At 45.9% G+C, this 16,510-nt stretch overlaps 1 protein-coding gene across 1 annotated transcript in view; it reads left to right on the top strand.

The window, feature by feature from the left end:
- The window catches only part of LRRK2 (leucine rich repeat kinase 2), a 2,398,611-nt gene that overhangs the window by 958,494 nt on the left and 1,423,607 nt on the right, over positions 1-16,510 (top strand). The window contains exons 23-24 of the mRNA XM_069629211.1: positions 9,257-9,477; positions 16,211-16,461. Coding sequence (XP_069485312.1) covers positions 9,257-9,477; positions 16,211-16,461 — 472 coding nt within the window. The remainder of the gene's footprint in view (positions 1-9,256; positions 9,478-16,210; positions 16,462-16,510) is intronic.

Raw genomic sequence — 16,510 nt, 5'->3', positions numbered from 1 at the left:
CCTCATATACATGGGAGGAGGTTACAACGGGGGAATCTGTGATGACTCCGCTGATTCATTACATAAAGGAGTGATGACATCATCAGATTCATCTCAGTACCCTGACTTTTGTTGCCGGTTTGTAAACCAGCACCCAAATGCTCAAATAATCTAAAGTCCCTTAACATGGTACAGCCATGGTATTCATGTTATATTTTGTTATATCATATCAATGCTTGTAATAGTAGCTTTGATTAATATCTGCATCAGAGCAGTTGCATGATTTCACCAAATAGCACTCAAATGGTTCACCCAATTAAGTTTGAATATTATTATATATGTGTGGGTCAAATATTGTACTCCTAGCAATTGGTATAATAATGAGTTATGCATGATTTGTAAATTTTGTCTGCGTAACCCCGGATTTCAGCTGTAGGCACTGGCGACTGTTTTATAGACAGTCAGTATGTCATCTAATGGATAATTTGTTAGGTTCTTTGCAGTTGTATTCCTAATTCACCTTTGTGTACACATTGCACCAATTGTTGACCATTGGAAGAAAATGCTCTACATGATTTCTTGGCTCTCATGCAATATAAGACATTGGACTGTTTAACATCAACAATTAAACTGTGCTCTGCCATGCATGCCATATAGGAAGAAAACAGTTTTTGGTGTTCACCAGCAGCTCTCGACAATGTCACTGTCATCTGCATAGCTGAGGATGAGAATGATCCTCTTTCATATGGGGGTGACGTCCAGTGTTACTTTCACAGTGAATTGGTGTACAGACTGATAAGTAGGGGCTCCAAGACACGTCCTTGGTGCACCCCATTATATATACCAATTGCTGATGCGAGCACCCCCTCCGTCCCATATTTCTCCAGATAACCCTTGTGTAGTTCTATTAACAATGCCAAAAAACAAACAGAAATACTTAGGCCCAGCAGGCTTGTCCAAAAATGAGACCTGTTCACATGGTCAAACGCGGATGTTAAATCTATGAAGGCCTCATTGACAAGTGTATCTAATGCTTGAACTTATTAGGCCATGATTAAGTGTGCATTCACTCCTGGATAGACTTTCCCCTGTCCCTCCCTAAAGCGAAATTGGGTGTATGTAAATGTTTTGTTCCCATTCACACAATTTAACAATCTAACATATAGAATCCTGGCTAAGAGTTTTGATGTCCCTTCCAGAAAGGTTTGGTAGCACCCTTCCTTATAGATTGGTACAGAAAACCCTTTTTTCCAGCTCGTATTCCTCAGTGAGGAAGGATAGCTCAGGGGGCAACGCATTTGTCGTGGAAGCAAGACAACGCAGTGCAACACATGTTTGAATCCCGATCCCACGATCAGGAACCATTCGTTGGTATCAATAGCGTTATAAAAGAACAATTATAAAACATAATTATAATTGTTGGAATATGGGTTGAAACTAAGCAGTGGTATCTATCGATCTAGTTGCATTTTATATCTGTTGTGATGCCATCTAAGGCAGGACGTATGTAAAGGCTCTATCTAGCAAATACACTTTCAACCTCTTCCCATGTTAGAGATGTCAACTTAAGCTCTGGATTTAAAAATCAGCCCACACACACTCCACAGCTAGATCAGCCTGTGTATCCTGTCTTGCATAGAGCAAAGAGAAACATTCCACTCAGCTTTCCTTTGGTACATTATTTATTTTATTTATTTTTAGGGTGCCGAAAACCTGCAGGCGTCAGGGCTCCAAACAAAACCGCAAGAATACATCAACAAAAGTTGGGACAAGCTGAAACAGAATGTTATCAAAGAAGGGCCTCAGTGAAAAAGACAGGTTTTCAATTGTCGACGGAATGTTTTACGTTCCTTCAGCAATCTATGGTTCAATGGAAGAGAATTCCATATTTTGGCAGCAAGAACAGGGAAAGACCATCCAAAGCGGTTGACAACCTTGAACTACCAGTGCTAGTGTAGATGACCATAGCTTTATTTAAGGTTCGTAAGGATATCCAGTTTAAAATGTAAATTGGAAGCGCCCCATGTAAGGATTTATGGACAAGTACTGCTGCTATTAATTGCAGACGCAAGGAAATGGGGAACCAGTGTAAGTGTAAGTGCTGCCGACTGTGGGTGATGTGCTCTCTCCTAGATTTCCCTTTTAATGATGTGTACAGCTTCATTTTGTATCACCTGAAAGCCCCGTATGTTTGTTTTGTAGATTCTGATCTGATCAGTAAGTCTACTCTGGATAAAATAATAGCTTGTGCTTTTACTGAACAATTGGATTCGGATAGATAAGGACAAACATTCCTCAATAATATGAGGTAGTTTGAGCTGTTTTTCACAATCTGGTTAACATGTGTTTCAGAGCTAAGCAGGGAATCTAAATGAAAGCCTAGAGTTCGAACCCTCTTGAAAACCTGGACACAACAATCGTGAATGGAGAAAGACTGGTATATGGGATTGAGTTTGGATCTGGTGTGGGCAGAGCCAAAGATCAACAACTCTTATTCCCATTGAGACACATCCAGTTAGAATTCATCCAGGCTTCAATATGGCTGTAGACAGATTGCAAACTGATGGTGTCAAGATTGTAGTCTCTTGAAAGCTCAAAAACTAGCGGACTAGCATCAGCATAGTTAGGGAAAAACACTTTTAACTCACCCAGGAGGTCACGTAGGGGCCTGATGTAGAGATTGAAGAGCAAAGGAGACTTACGGACCCCTTATGGAACACTGCAGACAACGGCTGCAGATGGTGAGGTGGCATGTACCTTTATTACCTTTAAAATCCTTTACAGCATAGTTTGTTTTTTGTTTTTCTAAAAATATTTTTGAAAGTATTGGTTTGAGCATCATGTGCTCTTGAGTGAGCCAGTTAGATGGAAAATTAGACAAAAGAGGTTAGTACACTGTTCCGTGTGTGTAAATGGAGCACATGTTAGCTTGCAGGGTATCTTTACCACATGTGTATATATATATATATATTTCTGATGTTTGTTAATCTGTTTAGATTCACATGCTGTGTATAGGTCCGACATCCAGTGGTCACTGCGGAGTATTGCATTTTGTTTTTCGTAGTCGAAAAGGGGACGTCGACAAGGCGTGTCTGTAACACTATCCCTATAGTGACGTGTGTTGTACCCACAATCCCTCACGCGTCGAGGTCCCTCAGATTGTTTTTTTCCACCCAGCTACTGGTCGCCTTTACGCGGAGCTCCTCGAGAGACATTGCAGATTTCATCTCCTCGACCTTTGGTCGTTTTCCTATATTAATATAGAACATATCGATCCCCCCCCTCGACGCTGTTGTGAAGCTGTCTCCGCCGAGCAAGATCTTCGACGGAGGGGACGAGCGGAGGAGATCCTTCGGCGTTGCCGAACACGTGGCCTGGCCTCGCAGGCCAAATACAGTAGGGAGAGTGGGGGTCGTGGGACATCTCTAATTCTTTTCTGAGAATGCCTTTCCTTTTCCCCTTCCTTTCCCTTGGGGTGGTTATCACGTTTTATTGCCTCGGCTATGGAGAGGACACCCTTTAGGTTTTGCCCGCTTTGCAAGGGCAAGTTTACTTGGAAGGACAAGCATTCACGGTGTAACCGCTGCTTGCCCCTCGATCACAAGGAGGAAGGTTGCACGGCTTGTCGGCTTCTTATGCCGAAGACTCTAAAAGACCGTAGGGTCAAAAGGTGGGCGGCCTACGCTATGTCGAAGGCCGACGCTCCACCCACCGTCGCTACCTCCGACAGTGACGAGGAACGTGATACCACGACCTCCGCTACAGAAGTCGTAAACCCCCCTAGAGAGCGCACACGCGCTTCGTCGTCTGTCCCCGGCCCCGACGGGCTCGGCTCACGCCCTGCTTATGGGGATGAACACCCCGGCGACACTGACGCACACAAGACCACACATAAGCACACAACCCATGGCTCTTCTTTGCCGAAGGCAAAGAGAGCATCAGCGCCCAAGGAGACGCAGGTTTCACCGGCAGCCTCCTCGGACCGTTCGGGTTCAAAGCCCCTCTCGCAACCGCAGCCGCGACCAGCGACTGGGCTTTCGGCAAATAAGGGCGCCGCCCCCAAATCATCGGCCGGAGCGCATCAGCAGAAAGCGCATGCCGCCGTCGAGCGTTCGACACCCATAACGTCGAAACCACAGCTCTCCGCTGACAAACGAGCCGCTGAGAGCTTGGCGAGGATCGTGGTAGCGGACGCCCACAAGCGTACGCCGAAAGACACGTCGAGCGCTACGCAAAGGTCGAAAGACACGCCGAAAACACAGGGACGATCTCCTTCAGTCGAAGGGATTCCCAGCACACCTGAAGGCTTTTCGGAGGGCGACGGGACACTTTCCTCGACGTTATGGGAGAGGTCGAGTCGTTTTCAGCTACAAGACACCAATTTTCCCCCGCTAGACCGCTCAGGGGTACCCCATGAAACCATGGAAAGGCTCCATCTCTGCATGGAAAGAATGGAGAGGTTTATGAATGCCCAAAACCCTCCCACTCCAAAGAGAATAAGAGAAGGGCCTCAGGAGGACCCCAGGGCCAAAATTCCAAGATTAGTCAATCCTCACCAGGACACAGCCTCAGACTTCCACAGTGTGTATGACCTCACTGGGGAAGAACATTATTTTGAGGAAGAGGATGATTTTATGGACGAGGAAGACGGACGGAACCAGGAGGAAGGTCTGGAAGACAGCCCAGACTTGGTAGGAGAAGGCTTCGGAGAAAATCCAGAAGAAGGACCTTCTCACCCCTGGCAATCGCCATCAATATATTCCGACACTGATGTCCTGAACCTAAATCCTCCTGACATTTCACCTGTTAGAAACACGTCTCCCATTGACGATCAACCCACATTTAATGCCCTGTTGCGCAGAGCAGCAGCACACTTCGAACTGGACACTGGGGAGCTCTCCCCTGAATTAGACTTTGTAGAAAGGGTAATTAAGGAGAAACCCCCGGTCAGTCAGACAATTCCCCTACTCGCTTCGGTGAAGAAAAGAATCATCCCATCGCTGTCCACACCCGCACTAATCAGAGGGGTCAATCCTAGAATTGAAAAACTTTTCACTCCTTCACCCTCAGACCCACTGTACATCAGGGGACATTCCATTCCGGATTCCCTGGTAGTAACCAACTCAAGAAAGAGGGCAGGAGTACCACTTTCCACCAGTGAGGCGCCACCTGACAAGGAGGGCAAGCGGTTATATGCCCTTGCAAAAAGAATTACATCCTCGGCCGCCTTTTCGGCAAGAATTGCCAACAACAATTCTTTGCTCGCTAGCTATGCGGACGCGCAGAGGGCCAAACTGCGCAAAGACGCCGAAGAAGCGCCGGAACCATTACGTACACGCCTGCTTTCAACTATTGGCGAAGGAACCCAGGTCAACCAGAGTATTGTAAAGAGCTCTCTGGATGCGGCAGAAACTGCGGGACATTCCCTAGTTCAGGGAATAGTCCTAAAACGACACGTATGGCTGCGCAACTCAGGGTTCAAACCGGAGACACAGGCGTCTTTAATAAATAAACCTGTTGAAGACTCAAACCTCTTTGGGAAAGCGGTGGATGAGGCTCTGGAGATGGCTAAAAAAGAGTTCGATACGATCAAAACTCTTGACCAAATCTCTAAGCCCGCTACCAGGCGCGGCTATGGCAATAAACGCTTTTTTCGTGGCCAACGCCAACAACAAAACCAGCAGCAACAGTACCCTGCCACCAATTTCCAGACCAATAGTGGCCAGTACAGCCAAAGAGGACAGCGCCGGGGCAAAGGAAGAGGGCGATGGTCCACCCCCAGAGGTTCCCAAGCCCCTAACAACACCAAGTGATGCGAAGATTCGCGTCCCCTCCCATGCAACACCGGTCGGGGGCCGGATAACATCCTTTCTTCCAGCATGGGAGGGTATAACGTCAGACCGCTGGGTACTTTCCACCGTAGCCCACGGATACTGCATCGAATTCAACAGTTCCCCAACATACAAACCCCCGAGGGGACGACGCATGTCACCGGAACATCTTGCCATCCTTCTACAAGAAGTACAACTACTGCTGGAAAAAGGAGCCATAGAGATCATGCCTCTATCTCAGGTAACGGAAGGTATTTATTCAGTGTACTTCCTTGTACCCAAAAAGGATCTAACCATGCGGCCTGTATTAGATCTGCGCCCAGCGAACAAGTTCATCAAACCCCAAAAGTTTCGTATGGTGACCCTACAGGAAGTAATCCCACTGCTATCACAGGGAGATTACATGACAACATTGGACATGAAAGATGCATACTTTCATATTTTAATGTTGCCAGCGCACAGAAAATACCTCCGGTTCATGATAGAGGGCAAACACTACCAGTTCAGAGTGCTACCCTTCGGGATAGCATCAGCACCGAGGGTATTCACGAAGGTACTGGCAGTGGCAGCGGCCCACCTGCGCAGGTTGTCCATCCCAGTTTACCCTTACCTCGACCACTGGCTCATAACAGGGGATTCTTACGAAACATGCTTCTCCAATACCCAAAAGACTGTAGACCTTTTCTTCCAGTTGGGCTTCTCCATCAACGAAAAGAAGTCCAGCCTAGACCCCAGCCAAATCAAACAATTCCTAGGGGCTCTAATTCAAACAAAGGACGGCCTCGTCTTCCCCTCCAAAGAGAGGGTCCAAAACATGTTGTTTCAGATCCCTCAATATGTGACCGGTCGAGAGGTGACGGTACGCAAAGCAATGCGCTTGCTAGGCATGATGGCGTTGTGTATTTATTTGGTACCTCACGCGCGCCTGCGCATGCGCCCAATGCAGGAGTGGCTCAACAGCCAGTGGTGTCAGGCCAGCGGACTATGGGACGACCTAGTAGTGGTCTCGCAGGCCTTAGTTCTCTCGCTACGGTGGTGGACAAAAGAAAACCTAGAAAAAGGGAAACCCTTTGCCACACCCGCGGCGGAAGCCACTCTAACCACAGACGCATCCCTCACAGGATGGGGGGCCCACCTATCCCATCAAACTGCTCACGGGGAGTGGACTCCGAACGTAGCATCCAAACACATCAATCTTCTGGAGCTACTAGCGGTGTTCAAGGCGCTAAAAGCCTTCAAGGAACACCTACAAGGCTGGACAGTGATGGTCCTTACAGACAGCACCACAGCCATGTATTACATCAACAAACAGGGGGGAACCCACTCTCCAGGACTGTCCAAACTGGCCCAAAACATATGGAAGTGGGCTCTCAAACAGAATATGTTCCTTCTGTCACAACATGTACCAGGGGAACTCAATCTGCTGGCAGACAAACTCAGCAGAGATTTCCCCCTGCCCGAAGAGTACGAATGGCGACTGCACGAAGACATCGTCTTCGACGTCTTCACGCAATGGGGGTTCCCAGAAATAGACCTGTTCGCAACCCTGGAGAACTCACAATGCCAAAGTTACGCCTCCAGGTACCCCCAGAACCAATCCAAGGGGAAGGGTCTGTCGATTCAATGGTCAGGGAGATTTGTTTACGCTTTTCCCCCGACTCCCCTTCTCAACAAGGTAGTGCACAAGATGTACCAGGAACAAGTAACCATGATACTGGTGGCTCCAATGTGGGCCCGACAGCCATGGTTCGCTCACTTGATGGAGATGTCTCTATCTCCCCCAGTGAAACTCCCCTGCCCGTACAACATGCTGTCACAAGACAGGGGCAGGACTCTGCATCCATGCCCCCAGAACATGAACTTAGCAGCCTGGCTCCTGAGATCATAGAATTTGGACATCTACAGCTCCCGCAGAGATGCATGGACATCCTCGGGGAAGCCAGAAAACCTAACACTCGCCACTGCTATTCTAGCAAATGGAAGAGATTTGTCATTTGGTGCAGAGGAAAGAGCATCAACCCAATTGACTGCTCTCCCACACATATTATTTTAAACCTGACCCAATTATTGGATTCAGGTCTAGTGTTCAATTCCATTAAAGTCCACCTAGCGGCACTTTCTGCATACACCACTTCCCAACTCAGTGTCGTGGTGGAAGATCCCTGTTATAAAGGCCTTCATGGAGGGAGTAAAGAGAATACACCCCCCGATAGCTGACCCAGCTCCCGGATGGCACCTTAACGTGGTACTTACCAAACTCATGGCCTCACCATTTGAACCCATGCACAAAGCAACTCTTAAAGACCTCACTCTTAAGACTGCTTTTCTAATAGCTATCACCTCCATCAGGAGAGTAAGTGAACTACAGGCTCTTTCTGTTCTAGACCCCTTTGTTACAGTTCACAAAGATAAAGTGGTTCTACGCACTCACCCAAGGTTTGCTCCAAAATTCATCTCAAAATTCCATGTAAACCAGTCTATAGAACTACCAGCGTTCTTTCAAAATCCTTCCAACTTGGGAGAAAGGACTCTGCACACACTAGATGTGCGCAGAGCGGTCATGTTCTACATGGAAAGAACCAGACCACTGAGGAAGACTAATCAGTTCTTCGTCTCGGTGGCAGCAGGAAGAGAAGGGGATGCAGTTTCAAAGTCCACTATTTCTAGATGGATTGTTCAATGCATCACTCTCTGCTATACTCTTGCTAAGAGAGAACTGCCCTTTAGGCCAAGAGCACATTCTACTCGAGGCACGGGGGCGTCCATAGCATTCATTGCAAATGTTCCCCTTGAGTCCATCTGCAAAGCGGCTACCTGGAGTTCTATGCACACCTTTACAAAACACTACTGTCTAGATGCACACTCTAGATCTGACTCCCAGGTGGGACAGGCAGTATTAAGACATCTTTTCTCTACTGTTCCTTCTCATAACCCACCGCCAACTCCGGGTACTGCTCGCTAGTCTATGCACAGCATGTGATTCTAAGCAGATTAACAAACATCAGAAGACAATGCATTACTTACCGTAAAAGCATTTCTGATGGTTGTATCTGCTTAGATTCACATGCGCCCACCCTTCCTCCCCGCTTGGATGGAAGGAACATAGACATCTTTCTATATTTCTCTCTTTTCTGTACTCACTCACGTCTAGAAGGCTCCCTCAGGGCAGAAAAATATAAAAAGAGGGACCTCGACGCGTGAGGGATTGTGGGTACAACACACGTCACTATAGGGATAGTGTTACAGACACGCCTTGTCGACGTCCCCTTTTCGACTACGAAAAACAAAATGCAATACTCCGCAGTGACCACTGGATGTCGGACCTATACACAGCATGTGAATCTAAGCAGATACAACCATCAGAAATGCTTTTACGGTAAGTAATGCATTGTCATATATGTGATTCTGCCAACTGTAAGTAATTGCATGCATTTTTCTTTGAGCAGGCAGGTCCTCCGCCCTCCATCGCAGTTTAAACCTCTCTGACAGTTCTTCTTCACTGGCCATGGAAAAGGAGTCCATTAAATCACTCGACCTTTCAGAAAACGAACTGGAGATGATAAACTTAACCGATCATAAAGGCTGCCTGATGGATCACTTGGGGCATCTTGAGAGGCTGGAGCTGCATCAGAATGCACTTGAGAGCATTCCAAATAAACTTTGTGAGGTAAAATTCTAGTCTACTTTATTTAATCCCTGCCTTGATCCTACATTGTATGTAATATGATTACTGGTCACATTAGAGATGATTTGATAGTTGCTTGATTTAGATAATTGATAGACCGTGTTTAACTTTGCAGCACACATTATTGAATTTTACATTCACCTCTGTTTCAGGGTTGGACTTGGCTGATAATAGTACCACAACTGGGTCTTCAGCAGACTGTCCACCCTGAATTTGGGGATTAACAATATTAGCTGACTAGGCTAACGTCTGGGTGCTAAAGTGCTAATCATTTTTTTTCTTTTTTAATGGATCTTTTTTGATGCACCTATCGCACATGCTCAGTTTCCCATTACAGCAAGTAATAAAAAGCCTACAAACCAAGATGGGCACCATGTAAAATAGTAAAGGCAGAATGTCCTGTTACTATCTTTATGGTAGCAATGTCGGACGAATCAGTGAGGCGGGCGAGGACAGGAAAGTGAGCCTGAGGTGGGGGTTAACCAGGGAACGCAGGGACACTTTGACAGGTGAGAGAAACCTCAGGGTGTTCTCACTCCTATTGCCCATGGATCCTCTGCACAAGTGGCCAGGGAAAGGCCATCGCTCTAGGATCCCGACCCTGGGGGTGGACAAGCGAGGGAAGATCGCCTGGGTGGAGATTATGGGAGAGTTCACGGAGGGGTAATTTGTGCAGGTCACGCAACGACTATGTACCTAAGATTTATTTAATTTGGGGAAAAATTGGAAAAGTGAGTGGATAAAAAAAGTGTGCTGGAGATGTTTTGGCTGCTAATGTAATGGTTTCTGTCAATATTGAAGAAAGCAATGCACAGCTACATTCCACCGACTCATCTAGTTAGGAAATCATACATTTTTGGTAATGTTTCACAAAACAAGCAATACCACGAGCCAAACAATGGAGCCATGGTACACAGGGTTTCTATGCTGATGGACTAAACAGACGTACTTAGCATTTGAATATAAGGAAAAAGAATGTGGTGAAGAATGGCGAGCATACTTTTTTAAAAGGGGCAAAGGCAGACCTTTTGAAGGAGAGGTGACTTGTGCAGGTTACAAAAGCACAGTATGCCTAGAGCAGCAACTAATTGTAGGTCACATTTGTGAAATGAAAGGGCTGTGTATTAAAGTGCAGTAGGAAATGTGTGAAAACGTTTTGAAAACCAATGGAAAACAACAAATGCCCTACCTTCCCACGTTTCCACAGGTGTCCCGACGAAAACGGTACCTCACATGTATTGATGGACTTACCTAGGCGCAAAGGGAAAAACTAAACCACTGGTACACCAAAGGGCCCATCGAGAGCCAATTCTTATGGTATTTGGTGTTGTGGACAACTCACAGATTTGGGCCTGGGGTTTTGCTGCCACCAAGGAAAGCAGTGAACCCCATACATATCTGAAAAGAAGACGCCTGTGGTAATCCAAAGCGGTCTGACTTGCACGAATCCCCCTAGAATTTATTACCCACAAGGCCTGGCAAAGTCCAAAATGTAGGGGGTGGGGGGAATACAATTTTCAGACATTTGCTACCAGGAAACCACCGAAACACGCCAGCAACAACACCAGTCTGACCTTCTCTCATTCCCACTGGTGTCCCGATGAAAACGGTACCTCACATGTGTGGGTGCGCTTACCTGGGTGGAAAACAAAATGGGTAAACTGTCACCAAGCCCAGGGGCAGTCCCAGGGAGCCGTGGCAGAGGCTGCATACCTACCGTCACTTCTGATTTGGTTCCCTGAGTGGTAGGGTCAGTATAGGATGGTATAGTGAAAAGTTTAATTGGTAGAGTAGAGGGTTGTCCCTAAAAATTGCTTCTTGGAAATTGTTACATGGAGCGAGTTAGTGATTGGTTCGGTTGTGATGTTGTCAGTGGTTAGCCCCCCGTGTTCTGATTGGTCCATCCGCGAGCCCCCAAGCCTGGGACCATTGTTGTTCCCAGCTCGCGATGTACCTGGTGCTGGCAACAATGTGTGACTATGTGTCAGTGAAAGACAATGGACAGGTCCTGCTACTTGCCGTTAAAGCGCTCCTTTCCCATCGCTGCCGGTGTTTAATTTGTTACTTCTTTGTTGCAAGCTGGGTCCTATACGTGGGACCCCAGAGCCTCTTTAGTCCGTGGAGCTTGGCATCGTGTTAGTTCGGCCTGGTCACGTGTTAAGGGACCATGGCTGAGGCAGAATTACTGGGATTTGATTTGAATGTCTGCTCCGAGGAGTCGTAGCAGTGGCAGGTGTAACCTTGGCTTGGAGTGCGCAGTATGTTGATTGCAACATCGCGACCTTGGCTGCGGGGCTCTAGTCAGGGTTGGGCTGCATAATCAGCACCTTGTAGCTCTGTATGAACTGCTCCAGGTCTGTGGACTCTGGTTTGCGGACTACTTCGGCTTGGTTAATTGTGGCAGTATAAGGTCCATAAGGCAAGGGGTGTGAGGGTGTGGTGTGGTTCTTTGTACATCGGCCCATCTATAGGGTCTTGTCTCCAGGGGTTAGTAGTATGAAGTGTCTGCAAGCATATACACAAACTCTTCTGGAGTCTTGCGTTTCTGCGATGCGGTTGCTGACCTATGTGAAAAATAATAACGATGCATGTCTGTGAGTGTGCACGGTCCTCTAAGTTGTAGCACTGAGCGTGTTCTTCGTGTGGGTTGGTGGATCCAGGTGCATTGCAGCACATGTGTTTCTGTTCGTTGTGGCTATGTCGTCATGTCATCTCTAACGAGGGTGTATAGGTTTGTGACGTTTAGTTGAACTGGTCCATGTGGTCGGTCTCAGCTCCATCTTGTTTCCCACCTCGTTTCTGGGTAGGATGCGGGCAAGTTGTGGAGGTGGGGCGTGGCCACGGTGGATATTGACATCAGAGGCGGTGGACAGATGTGCAAAACTCATCTTGCTGAGGGTACTTGGGTTGTGACATCATCGGCCATAGTTTGTATGTGGGTTGGAGGAAGGGAAGTCCCATTTTTCCTCTTCACTGCGTTATAGCGGTTCCCTCTGGGAACAGATGCGGACCTTGCAGGGCCTCACTGGGACCGCCGCTGGACTTGGAGATGGTTGCCCAATATGGTAGACAGGTACCGAACCTCTGAGGCAGCACCCCCGGCCGCCTGCAAGCTCTGGCTGGCCTGCATTACAGCTTTTCCCTCCAGGAAGGGATGGGGACCCTGCCGGGGCTCCCTATGACTGCTGCTGAACTTGTGGAAGGTCGAAATTCATCCTGGATACAGTGGTTTATACTTGTTTTGGAATTTCTGAATAAGCTACTGGTTTTATTGGAATCCACCGACAATATATTGGACCTCATTACGGGTCCGACTGTAACCGTGCCGGTGCTACCGGCGGGTTGCTGCTGGACCTGTAAATATTTACTGACACCTGACTTCCCGGTGCCACCGGGAGATTACAACCCCGATGGCCCAGAAAGTCAGGTGCTGGTAAAATGCTATCCCCCATTCCCCTAGCGTCCAATAGGACTCTAGGGGAATGGGGACACGGAAGCACCGGCAGCGTTGTTAACGGTGCAATGCTTCCGTGACGGGTCTGCCTACCATGGCTGCTGTGCCCGGCAGGGTCAGACCGTTCAGGAACGGTGGCTCCAGCAGGCAGACCTGTACTATGCCGGTCCAGAAACAACGGTGCTGGTAAGCTTACCAGCACCCATGTTTGCGGACCGGCAGAGTCAGAATGAAGCCCATTGTCTTTCCTGGCTGAACATGCCGGTTGTCAGGGCATCAAGCAGGATATTATAGTAATGCACTGAGCCTAATATTCAGTCTGAATCCCAGCGGGGCCGACTAAGCCCTTCAACCTTCAGAGATGGAATTGTGTACCCAACATTGCTTAGAGTCAAGAATTCAGCATGACATGGTCTATAGAAAACATAAGTTATAGTGAGAAGATATCTGGTAAGAAGGTGAAAGATGAAGGAATATTTGAAGGAACACTGGACAATATGGTCTTTACGGTCCACAAGTAGGTGATTTGAGGGTTACATTGATGTTTGTGGTGCAGTGTCTCTTGATGCCATTGATATTGGTTTGGTGCTTTAATATTTCACTGAATAGATTAGCAGGACTAATGCATTAATTGGGTGTTCTACATTGACTTTTTGGGACAAAAAGACATTTAAGATGCAAAGGAGGAATTGATGTGGGTGTTGAGCATCTCATTTAGGGAACAAAGTGGCTGTTAATTGTGCAAACATGAAGTCACTTCAAGGACCAAGATTCTTTTTTTGTTGAACACAGTTAACATACAGCTTAAAGAGGATATTGGAGGTGATCAATGAGTACAGAGTTCTTTTTAGGTTCTAATGTTAGTGCAGATCACATTAAACTTGCATCACAGCTGGTGATATGTGGGGCTTGCGCATTCTGGCCATCATATATTAGTACAGAGTAGGGAGTTGTACATTGTGCGGGTAGTTGACTTTAATCTTATTTTTTGACATTAGGATGACCAGTACTTTTTCGGTTTATTTGTTGCTGCCAGAGAGAGAAGTTTTTTTAAAGACAAATATATTTAAGCATCTGTGACATTTATTCTGGATTTAAAAAACATTGTTTTTGACCCACAATGGATTGTACCAAACATTGTTTTTTGGTCCAAATGATAATTAAAAGGGAATGGTTTAGGAATCTAATTTCACTGGATCATCCCTCACTTTTCGATTATTCGCTCCCATCCCCATTGTACCCCTCGGTCAACAGTGATTGACATGACCACTGCTTTTCCATGTCATTCAGTGTCATTAGGGTAACTGCAGAGTATGAACCTGGAGTAAACCTGAATCAATTTTGGGAAAAGACTACATCCCATCAGTACATGACATTTAACTCAAATAATGTGGTCTCATTAACTTTTACTCTAACCACACAGTTCTAGTTTGTCCTTCAAGGTTCTCACACGTTTACTGCTGCCTCTCATATTGTGCCATGGTCATGTTATGTTTCTTGTCTTTGGTAAGCTCTTGTTCCCTGGAACATCAGTTAGTTCTATAATTAGTATCCCAACAGCATCCTTCAAATTTATTGCATGATATTGTGATGTGCAAAAGAAGGCAATGGCAGAGAGAAATGTTCACTGTGACAGGATTTTTCTCCAGGCTCTAGGTTAGGGAATTTGTATTGTTTTCAACCTAGGCACTGTCAAAGCGGTCATTGTTAATATTTTGGTAGCTATGGACAAGTAGTCTGGTATAGCTCTCTGACATGAGTTGAAGTGGTTTACGATACAGTGAGCACTTCATTGTGAATAAAGAAATGGTCTCTAATTTGTCATGATGGGCGTAGGTGGGGCGTAGGTGTGAAGCACCACAGTAGAGCCAACTTTGGTTGAGGTATGGTGCTAGCCCTCCCATTAGATAATTAGCTGCAGTGTGAGGTAGGATTTAAAGCCGCTGCTCTTACACCGACAGCTCTGGGGCATCTCTGCATCCTCCGGGTTGGAAGTCGTCAAAAATAAATGTGTTAAATGGCTTTTAATGTGTTCAGATTGAGCTCTGCTTTATGAAACATATCCAAAATACTAACACCTCTTAGCTGTTTGTTTATGAATGACTTATCTCTTTGCACATTTACTTTTGTAAACACTTCTTGGCAGTTTCAAATATAGTGCTATGGGGTCAAAGCGCTATGCGTTAGCAGTGGTTATAATAATAGAAGGGGGAGTCTGGATACAGCTCCTGGGACTCCCACGGTGCATGCCTTTTGAAGCCTTAAAATTAGAATTAGGCCTCACATCTCTGGCTTGCCGCCTTAATCTATGGAGGGGCCTTCTCTACATTAAAGCTCTAAAGTCACCTCTGCCTCATTTACTTGCTATCATGAGTCCCCTCATGAAAGCTGAGGGCAAACACTCTCTGTGAATTTGCCAGAATAAATGAAAAATTATTCAAGGAAATAGGTTTGAGTCCCATATGGGAGGTTGACCTTGAAACGCTTGGTAGGGAGTTTAAAGGTAGGCTTAAAATGTGGGATTGGGGGGGTTAAAAACAAACATTTAGCCACCTTAAAACCCTATACTGATTATTTGGCATCTCAATGTGACTACTTGTTCCCTCAAAAGTACTTGTTGATGGCACCCTAGCCAGCGCTCAGCAGAGTCATACTACTGATGTGCTTTAACCAGCTGCCCTCGAAAGCCGTAACTGGCCCTAGAATTGGCATTCCCGCAAAGGATAGATGGTGCTGCCTGTGTACAAATAACCTATTGGAGGAAATAAATGGACACAATACATTTTAGGTCCCGTTTATATGGTGTATCTGAGTGACTTTGTGCACGATCATATTGGGATGTGGTCGTCTTGCTTTTGGCAGATTTTTCTTTCGGCCAGAAACAATCATAGGGATATGGCACCCTTCAAGATGCGGCAAAAAAATCAATACCCTGTCGGAGAATACAACTGATTAAGAGTCCAGCTTTGTAGAATTGGTATTGACTATAAAGGTAGAATGGTGGATCATGATTGAGATGATTATTGATATTACCCTTATGATGCCATTATACCGTTTCATGTTGATTGATTTGTGTTTTAACGCTGATTATACTGAATTGTTATTTTATTGTATTTTTAAATGTTGGATGTATTATATAAAACTAAATGTGAAAAGTTATTTGTACTGTAACAGATAATAATTCTATATTTGATTATAGTATCAGTATTCAATGTTGTATTACTTTGTGTAATTTCAATATTATGTCTTTATTTGTTTTAGACATTGAAATGCTTGCAGTATCTAGACCTGCACAGTAACAGATTTTCATCGTTTCCCTCCCATGTTTTGGAGATGAATCGCATTGTTTACCTTGATATGTCTCGAAATGACATTGGCCCTTCTTTACCATTTGATCGTACCATGGTGTGCCCATCTTTGAAGCAGCTCAATTTGTCTTATAACCAGTTGACATGTATTCCTGAATTTCTTGGGGATATTGTCGGAAAACTTCAGGAACTTATATTGGAAGGGTAAGAATAACTGTGTACATTTTTTGTCAAATGCTGCACTAATGCATGA

This window comes from Ambystoma mexicanum, chromosome 12 (assembly GCF_040938575.1).
Source record: "Ambystoma mexicanum isolate Mex_15411 chromosome 12, UKY_AmexF1_1, whole genome shotgun sequence".
NCBI classification, from domain to species: Eukaryota; Metazoa; Chordata; class Amphibia; order Caudata; family Ambystomatidae; genus Ambystoma; species Ambystoma mexicanum.
The sequence above is the reverse complement of the archived record's forward strand: the minus strand, read 5'-3'. Positions and strand labels throughout refer to the sequence as shown.